At 41.4% G+C, this 10082-nt stretch overlaps 1 protein-coding gene across 1 annotated transcript; it reads left to right on the top strand.

Annotated features, from left to right (window-relative positions):
- Positions 1-2724: 2724 nt before the first annotated feature.
- LOC104620909 (solute carrier family 13 member 2-like) lies at positions 2725-9404 on the top strand (the record flags this gene model as incomplete). Its single annotated transcript, XM_010287267.1, has 6 exons — positions 2725-2881; positions 6074-6202; positions 6550-6686; positions 7776-8002; positions 8899-9079; positions 9282-9404. Coding segments are annotated over exons 1-6 (899 nt in total), but the record flags the coding sequence as incomplete, so codon positions are not given.
- Positions 9405-10082: the final 678 nt, after the last annotated feature.

Here is a 10082-nt window from a genome sequence, read left to right as displayed (position 1 = left end):
ACCTTTTAAATACCTCCAGGGATGGTGACTCAACCACTTCCCCGGGCAGCCTGTTCCAACACATGACAACTGTTTCGATGAAGAAATTTTTCCTAATATCCCATCTAAGCCTCCCCTGGTGCAAATTCAGGCCATTTCCTCTCATCCTATCGCTTGTTGCTTGGGAGAAGAGACCAACACCCACCTCACCACAACCCCCTTTCAGGTGGTTGTGGAGAGCGATAAGGTCTCCCCTCAGCCTCCTCTTCTCCAGGCTAAAGAACTCCAGTCCCCTCAGCCACTCCTCATAAGACTTGTTCTTCAGACCCCTCACCAGCTTTGTTGCCCTTCTCTGGACACGCTCCAGCACCTCAGTATCTTTCTTGTAGTGAGGGGCCCAAAACTAACACAGGATTCAAGGTGTGGCCTCACCAGTGCCGAGTACAGGGGGATGATCACTTCCCTACTCCTGCTGGCCACACTATTCCTGATACAGGCCAGGATGCTGTTGGCCTTCTTGGCCACCTGGGCACACTGCCAGCTTCTATTCAGATGGCTGTTGACCAACACCCCCAGGTCCTTTTCCGCTGGGCAACTTTCTAGCCACTCTTCCCCAAGCCTGTAGCATTGAATGGGGTTGTTGTAAGCCATGTGCAGGACCCAGCACTGAGCCTCACTGAACCTCATACAATTGACCTTGGCCCATCAATCCAGCCTGTCCAGATCTCTCTGTAGAACCTTCCTACCCTCAAGCAGATCAACACTCCCACCCAACTTGGTGTCATTTGCAAACTCACTAAGGGTGCACTTGATCCCCTCCTCCAGATCATTGAAAAAGATATTAAACAGAAGCGGCTCCACTACTGAGCCCCTGGGAACACCACTTGTGACTGGTTGCCAGCTGAATTGAACTCCATTCACCACAACTCTCCGGGCTTTTTTACCCAGCGAAGCATATGCCCATCCAAGCCATAAGCAGCCAGTTTCTCCAGGAGAACGCTGTGGGAAATGGTGTCAAAGGCTTTACCAAAGCCCAGGTAAACAATGTCCATAGCCTTTCCCTCATCCATTAAGTGGGTCACCTTGTCATAGGAGTAGATCAGGTTAGTCAAGCAGGACCTGCCTTTCATAAATCCATGCTGACTGGGCCTGATTACCTGGTTGTCCTCTACATGCCATGCGATGACACTCAAGATGAGCTGCTCCATAAAATTCCCCAGCACCGAGGTCAGACTGACAGGCCTGTAGTTCCCCAGATCCTCCTTCTGGCCCTCCTTGTAGATGGGCGTCACGTCTGCTAACCTCCAGTCAACTGGGACCTTCCCAGTTAGCCAGGACTGCTGGTAAATGATGGAAAGCAGATTGGTGAGCACTTCTGTGAGCTGCCTCAGTACCCTTGTGTGGATCCCATCCAGCCCCATGGATTTGTGTGAGTCTAAGTGGTGTAGCAGGTCGCTATCTGTTTCCCTGTGGATTATGGGGGCTTCATCCTGCTCCCTCTCCCTGTCTTCCAGCTCAGGGGGCCAGGTACCTGGAGAATGACTGGTATTACTTGTTAAAGACTGAGGCAAAGAAGGCATTAAGTACCTCAGCCTTTTCCTCAGCCTTTGTCACTACGTTTCCCCTCACATCCAATAAAGGATGGAGATTTTCCTTAGCCCTCCTTTTGTTGACAATGTATTTATAGAAACATTTTTTATTGTCTTTTATGGCAGTACACAGATTAAGTTCTACTCGGGCTTTGGCCCTTCTAATTTTCTCCCTGCATAACCTCATGACATCCTTGTAGTCCTCCTGAGTTGCCTGCCCCTTCTTCCAAAGTTCATAAACTCTTTTTTTTTTTTTTCCCCTGAGTTCCAGCCAAAGCTCTCTGTTCAGCCAGGCTGCTCTTCTTCCCTGCTGGCTCATCTTTCAGCACATGGGAACGGCTTGCTCATGTGCCTCTAAGATTTCCTTCTTGAAGAATGTCCAGCTTTCCTGGACTCTTTTGCCCTTCAGGACTGCCTCCCAAGGGACTCTGTCAACCAGGCCCCTAAACAGGCCAAAGCCTGCTCTCCAGAAGTCCAAGGTATCTTATAACACAGTGGGCTGCCATGTGGGAGGAACTCAGTTCTGACCATACTTTAACATTTCCCCTATTGTTCTTTGAGTAGAAGAGCACAGAATTGTCATGAGGGTCATCCTTGGACTGCATAAAGATGGGTGCCCCTCTAAGTCCCTTTCTGCATGGGGACTGGAAGTGGCATCTGGGGACAGGAGCTCTGCTCTACTGGATTTTGCTAGCCAAAGAATTTCTGAGTGGATATAATGATGTTTATATAACATTTTGTGCAGATGTTTCTAATCTCTATATTTGAGTATTACAAATGCAGATGTGTTTTTCAGTACACTTTTTAAATTTTTAAAACAATTTTTAACCTATTATGGAGGGAGACATTTCTCGTTTTTATGGTAGGAATAAGAGTACCTATTCAAAGAAGGCATTATTAAAGACCAAAACATTAATATTATTTAAACAAAGCATAGGTCATTTCAGGATGCTTTTAATAAACCTACTTGGTCCACAAGGAGTTAATTCTCTCCTGGATTTATCAGTTATCAGGAAGATTGTCTTAAGAAAGTTCCTGGTCTGACACTCTTCTGCTATACCCTCCCTTCTTTGTTCTCTTCCTTCTTTCTCCGATTACTGTTCCAAAAACAACACCCAACCTCCTCAGGTCAACGGTTAATATTCCCGAGTGTTTATATAGTCTCCAGCAGCAGACCTCAGGCCCTTCAGCACTGGGCTAGCTCCAGCACCATGGCTGGCTTCTTGCAGATGACCCTAGCCTTCAGGAAATACCTGATCATAGTGTTTGTACCCCTTTTGTTTCTTCCTCTGCCTCTGGCTGTTCCTACCAAGGTAAGAACTTTTTAAATTGAATTTGAGAGCCAAATCTCCAAATCTCTCCTTAGAGTTGTTCCTTTTAAGTGACAGAGCTGAAGAGAACATACAGATTCTTTCTCAGAGGCACTTCATTTATTGCTTGAAGATCTTTTTGTTCTGAGCAGACCCCTTTGACAACTGATAGTGGAGGAATATAAAAGCAATAGGGCATAGATGGATGAACAGATACATCTGTGATTGCATATTCTAGAAGAATGCTCAGTGACATGCAATTTTTTAACTTTTGCTTTGTGTCTAACTGATTTAGCAAAGGACTTTCTATGCTGAAGCTCATATGTGTGAACCAAAGTTACAATCGAAGGCTCAGTTTTAATCCCCCTTTTGATGTTCTAAAAGCATCCAGTCCACACCCTCTTTTAATTTTTTCTTTGTTGTTGTTATTGCCAGATAGAAGAGGCATTTTTCTTAGTCAGATGGACAAGGCATTCTGATACATAAGGGCAAAATAATATGTACTTCACTCTTTTTTTAGCATATATCTGTAAGAATCTTCCCAAACAATGATTTAAAATTTAAAATGTCAAGTTTTGGAAGACACCTTGCTTAGGATTCCTTCAGAAAAAGTTAACTACAAAAACCTATAGTAGTGGGACAGGTATTTCTGAGACATTGATCATTTAAATACAGCACCCTGAGCAGGAAGACTGCCAGTGTTCTGCTTCTTCACCCTGGCTTATTTCTCCCACTCCCAATCTCTTCATGCAGACAGATCTAATCTCTGGTCTTCAGGTCTCTTACTACAGTCCCAGCATCATTAAATAGATAGTTCCAATCAACCTCTCCTGTCACTGCTCTTTGGCTGTCAAGTCCTAGCTCTTTCCTCTGGTCTCTGCCTGCCTGTCTCCCAATCTCTGCTGACTCCCAGTTTCTAGTCTCCTTTGCCAAGCTTCCCTCTTCACTCCACTAGCTCTTCCCTGTCTTTTTGTGCAGCCTGTCCCAAAGCTTGCTCTTTCTCGCAGCTCTTTTTCTGAGTGTTATCAGAGATTCGGAGCTATGATGAGAGTATTGCAAACAAGAATGATAGAGTAGCACTGGCTTGAAGTGAAACATGGTAACTGATCAGGCATGTCCTCTTATGCCCTTGGGATGCAGATAAAATAGCTTAAACTATCACTTAAAAAGCTTACTAAGAAAAAACCAGAAAAAGTACTTCTTTGCTAATTAATTTTCCATAGGCAAAAAGAGTTACTGAAGTTAAAAGAGATCTGGATCAGAAAAGTTCTAAGTAGCCAGAAAGAGACAGATTTTTTTTTTTTTTGTCCTGTGGCCACGAGTTCAAACTTACTTGCTAGAGTCATTGTTACCATACAATAAGTCCCTGGTATTGCCTGTGGAATGATTTGGCAGTCTTGGTTCAACTCCTCTTTGAAAATTACTCTCTCTGGTTTCTAAGCAGTCAGCTACAACACAAAAATTTAAAGGGTCCTCGACTTTTCCCTTTGCAGTCTGTAAGAAGATTTCTTGTGTTAAAATTGTGCATCGTGGTACTGCTAAGCAGGAAAAGCTGGTACCTCATCATGCAGAGTCGTAAGCAGACAACTTACAGGATGGAATTCCGCATTTTTCTATTCTGTTGAGCTATTAACCTGTTCTATAATGACATCACTCTGGACACTAAACTATTACAAATGAGAGCAGACAATGTAAGGATTTTGTCTAAAGACAGAGGAATGTCTTTACAGGACAACTGACTGTGCAAAGCCTTATTCCAGCTTTTACTGTGAGCCTGTTCAGAGCAGACTGGAAGAGAACAGCAGCGTGCCTATCATATATGTTCCAAAGCCCTGCTACGGTCTCTCAAAAGGCAGCCACTGGCATCTCTTAATAATAAAAATAGGGAAAAAAGGGATCATCAGAATGGAAAATTGCTTTCAGTGCTTGATAAGATGTATAATTAAGTTTCTTACTGCTCTCATTCAAAAATAAGGCTCAAACAGGCATCTTCATCTCTTCATGAATCTCTTTCAGCTTTACTTCTCCAATCCTGCTACTTTGGTAATTTACTACCTAGATTGCTATCTTCTTTCCTCCAGACTATTCAGCTCCAATGTTCACCCTTTCCCTTCACCAGCTCTGCAACTTCCATGCCATGTTCAGAAGTCCTGAGCATGTTCTAAAGTATCACAACTTTGATCCTGCCAGCCACTATTCCAGCTCCTGGATTTACTTCTCTCTAATCTAGCCGTTACAATTTCCATTTCTTCATTGTTTTCTCAGTAAGCATCACTATATTTTCATTCATACTGTCCAGTATATTTTAGCGAACATCCTTAATCCAAGACCGCACAACCACTTTTTTCTTCCTTTGGATTTGCTGGTGCCTGTTATTGTGCTTGTTCCAAAATGAGGAAGACACTACAACCTGCAATGTTACTTTTCCTTGCTTTCAGCCATATGAAAATCTGTTATGACATGTTATTTTGAATCTTTTTAGCATATGGGGCCAATTTAAATATTTTTACATAAAATTTGGAGTGGTTGTCCAAAGCAGAACCAAATCAATGTTTTCTCAAAAAAAGGAGTAACATGAAATAGGGAATTATCCTTTCTTCAAATAAACAAGTCAAAGCCAGTGGAAGCTGAAACTGGTATGTGACCAGTTTGTCAGTGAGCCTTTCAAAGTCTGTACTAAGCTAAAAATCCAATGAAAAATAGATAAAAGTATTTACAGTACAAGGAATCCATGCTGTTGAGATTAGTTGGGTTCATCTGGGCCAAGTCCTGAAACATGTGGAGAAAAAGGTGGAGAAACCTTGGCTGGATCAGTAAGTTTTTCTGCAACTCAAAGACAGGAATATAGAAAAAGAAAACACCACCAGCAGCAAAATATAAAGAAATCTGTGCAGGGACTGCCAATCCATTATCATGAAGGCTTCAAAGTAATGAATTTGTTTCTTTTCCTAAGTTTCTTGTTTTTCCCCATTGGAGGCCCCAATCTTTTCCTCATATTTCTGACAACGTTGTTAAATAGTTTGTCATTTAATTAGGATCTGCATAGGTAGGAGAATAGACAGGAGAGAAAGACAGAAAATAACCTTTTCCCAAATCCCTTTATCAGGAAATGAATATAATTATGGGCTGTTGCCTTCTCAAAGCCTGAGTGAGATGTACAGTCTGTTCTGATTGCATGTACTCTTCTCCTGTCAGGAGGCCCGATGTGGTTACGTTATCATAGTGATGGCACTGTTTTGGTGCACGGAAGCCTTGCCGTTGGCTGTCACAGCTCTCTTTCCTGTCCTGCTGTTCCCACTAATGAGTATCATGGATTCAACAACAGTAAGAGATCTTACTCTATACATGTTTGCCTATGTATTTATGGGTCAGCTTCTCTTATTATGGGATTATTTCCAGGGTGACTTCCAGCGTGTGGTGCAAAGAGGAAAAAATTGCACTATTGCTCCACAGGGAATCATGTGTCCTCTCCATGGAACAGAACTTGCATGAGCCTAGAGTGGACTCTGGGTGGAGCTGCTAATCTGAAATCAAAGCAAATTCACTGTTTAGATGCAATCCATAGTTGCTGCGTGCTAATGTCTTTAGGATAAGATCCTCCCTCAGAAAGCACCTTCTCTCTAAACATTATCTTCTTGTCACTATTTTTTCTCCTTTGTTCCATGTTACAGGTCTGCAGGGAGTATTTGAAGGACACCAATATGCTATTTATTGGGGGACTGCTGATGGCCATTGCTATTGAGAATTGGCACCTACACAAGCGTGTTGCTCTGTGGGTCTTGCTTATCACTGGTGTCAGACCAGCCCTGTGAGTAACAGTCATGAAAACACTGTGGGATAAAGGACTTTATGGTGTTAGTTCCTATCTCAGAGTTGCCTGTAGTCTCCTACATTAATCTGCAAATCATATCCTACAAAAGCTTTTCTATAGTCCAGGTGAATTAGTGCCTGAGCAAACCTTGAAAATGGGGATCCTTTGATGTGTTACAGGCCTGGTGCCTCTTTTTTGAATTCCAAATGGCTTCAGGTGGAGAAATAGCAACAAGAGAGTCAATTCTGAAAAGACAAGGGGGCTGCTAGACTTGTCCAGAAGCACAGCTTTAGACAATCAGGAAAGACTACAGCTGAAACACAGGACATATACTCTCTAGCTGTTATACTGGTTGCAAAGAGAAGAAAAAATATTGGGATGCTTGTTTTGAAAACAACAAATGTTTACCAGACTAGAACTTAAAGCTATGCAGAGGCTACATGGATGGCCCTATTTAATTTGTCTCAGATCATAAGAAGAGGGAATACTGAAGGAAATTACAAAGCAATAGAATAAAAATGCATACAAGATAAAGGCCTTTTCATCTAATATATAATCTACATCTCATCTAAAGAATAATTTTGAGACAAATAACATAGTAATACTGAACAAGGATTAGAATTTTATATGAGTAAGAAGAGAATCTTTAATGACAAAGGTGGGATAAAATTACAAAAAAGAAATCGTCTTCCTTATGACTTAAACTGATTGCCATTTAGGATCAAATTCCATTTGCAATTCCTCTTCAAAATATATTATAATACATTAATATGTGTTACTGAGATGATATGTCTTCCTCCGAAACATGCAGAAAAAGCAGGACACTGACTAGATAAACTGTTTGCTCCAAGATACCAGCTCCACTTTCCTAGTCATAAGAATGTAAAAGCACAATTGGCTGAAATTGCAAAAAGAAAAATTTATGTTAAATCTTACGGTGTCATTCACAAAGCGGACTAGGGTCAGAGGAAGTACTAGATTGCTAAGCATTTTCCAAACCCAGCATTTGTAGCCAAAGCTTTGTAACAATAAAGGACATTGCAGTGCTGAGTTCTGAACTGGCTTTTTCAAACTTTTTCATTTCAGACTTCTCATGGGTTTTATGATTGTGACCGCCTTCCTGTCGATGTGGATCAGCAATACCGCCACCACTGCCATGATGGTCCCGATAGCACAAGCGGTGTTGGAACAGTTGCACAAGTCTGAAATGGAGTCTAGCACAGCTGGCCAAGCATCTGAAAACATCAATAAAGCCTTTGAACTGCAGGAAGAGTCAAATAAACCAGATAGCTCCAAAGAAACAGAGGAAAAAGGTGAGAGGGTTATGGGTGTTTTTCTCTTTGGGGTAATGGAGGATGGCATGATGCCTTCTTCACTGTCATTATATATGCTAGCAAATTCTAAAAGAAGAATATACTTAAAGCATCCTGACTGTATCAGACAGCATTTATGAGGCTTTTTCATGAACCACACAAAAGCATAGTAAGATCTACTGACTTGGCTGAAGTTAGAAATAGATTGAAAATATGAAGAGATGATAACTAAGTAATAAAATAACAAAATGTGTAAATTCTCCATTAGCCAAAGCCTTTACATAAGGCTTGATATTTCCTTAGATATTTATGTTAGTTCCATTATTATTTACTGTGTAACTTATCAGATAATAGGGAATTTCCGAGGGAAAATTTCTGGCCTATTTCATGCCAGAAGGTTAGGGATTTAAATCATCTTTCTAATCCAAAGATACACAATCATGCAACAATATCTCTTTAGCAGCTGTCTTGCCCTCTACCCATCTTTGAGACAACTCCAGTGTTTCTGAACGTAAATCTCAGTGCCAGCAGTCAGGTGATGGTACAGAACAAGTTACCTTCAGTCCAACTCCTCTGACTCTGTTGTACCTCCCTGAATTCTTGCTTCTCTCCCCTCCATGTGAAGTTCAGACATTGCCCTAGTTCACTGAGAAGTGTCAGCAGTATGTTCAGACTTTATCAAACATTTCAACTTCTCTTCCTCTGAAAAACTGCTCTGTATCAAGACAACCAGTAAAAATGGACAGAAGATCAAAGAATTAACAATGAGGAAATTTGTGTCCTTCAGCTTTGAGTCCATTGTGTCCTAGCCTTGAAATACTGAATTACACAGACACAAGATCTTTTCTTATCAAATCTACTTTCTGTAACTCTTTTGTTCCTGCCTTGGCACCTAGGTAATAGTCATGTCCTGACAGTTGAGGAAGACAAAAAGAGAAATGAAGATCTGCTAGAGGAGAAACACAAGAAATTCTGCAAGGGAATGTCTCTCTGTATCTGTTACTCAGCCAGTATTGGAGGGATTGCAACTCTGACTGGTACAACACCAAATCTGGTACTGCAAGGACAAGTTGATGAGTAAGTCTGGTTGAATTGGGGATTACATATGCTACAGCTGACTTCCAGCCAACACAGAAAGAAAATATCAATTTGGTAACTTTGTCGGGAAGTTAGCTTCTCTTCCTTAGAGGCCTCACAGTACCTCTGCTTTTTCTGAATCGTTAATGAAACACAGAAGAGTGCAGAATTTTGGACACTAACAGCCATCTATATTTTACAGGCTCTTTCCTAACAATGGCAATATCATCAACTTTGCCTCCTGGTTCTCCTTTGCTTTCCCCACTATGATCATGTTACTGGTTTTGGCATGGATTTGGCTGCAGATACTGTACTTGGGCTTTAAGTAAGTACCTTTACACACTGTGATACAGCTGAAGGCCTGTTAGCAAGTACTCCTTACATGTTGTAACACAAGTGATACTTTCATTGATGAGCCTATACTTGAAAGTCAGACAGCAAGTGACAAAGTCCTCATATACAACAGAGACTAGCAGAACAGCATACTAAGTATCTGTTAAAATACTACCAACTTTCTCTCCGAGGAAGCTGATCAAATCCCCAAAGCTAAATATACTCTGTAGATGAAAATAGGAAGTTATAACTGCATATAACCTGTTCTGCAGCGTTGCTTTCATGTCCTGAAAGACTGTTGTGCTTCAAACCAGAAAATTGGTTTATACATACAGCTGGTAAATACCTTTGTGATGAGAGTTGCTGCAGACCTAGAGGATTAGTATTGTGCCAGTTCCCAATGCTAATCACCCCATACAACCAGCTTGCATTACCTACCTGTTCAACACTTAGCCTATCACTTTTGTATTATGCCCAGCCTCCCTTCTTTTAAATAGAAAGAGCTCTGTAATAACCTGCAATGATACTCTCATCTTCAAATTCCTCCTTTTAAAATTCTCCTTTTCTGTAATTTTAAAAAGCTTGGCAATTATTTACTTCCTGGTGATAGAATCATAGAACGGTTTGGGTTGGAACGGACTTCAAAGATTATCTAGTTCCAAGCCCCCTG

This window comes from Phaethon lepturus, unplaced genomic scaffold (genome assembly GCF_000687285.1).
Source record: "Phaethon lepturus isolate BGI_N335 unplaced genomic scaffold, ASM68728v1 scaffold10125, whole genome shotgun sequence".
Classification (NCBI taxonomy): domain Eukaryota; kingdom Metazoa; phylum Chordata; class Aves; order Phaethontiformes; family Phaethontidae; genus Phaethon; species Phaethon lepturus.
This window is presented reverse-complemented; position numbering and strand designations above follow the sequence as displayed.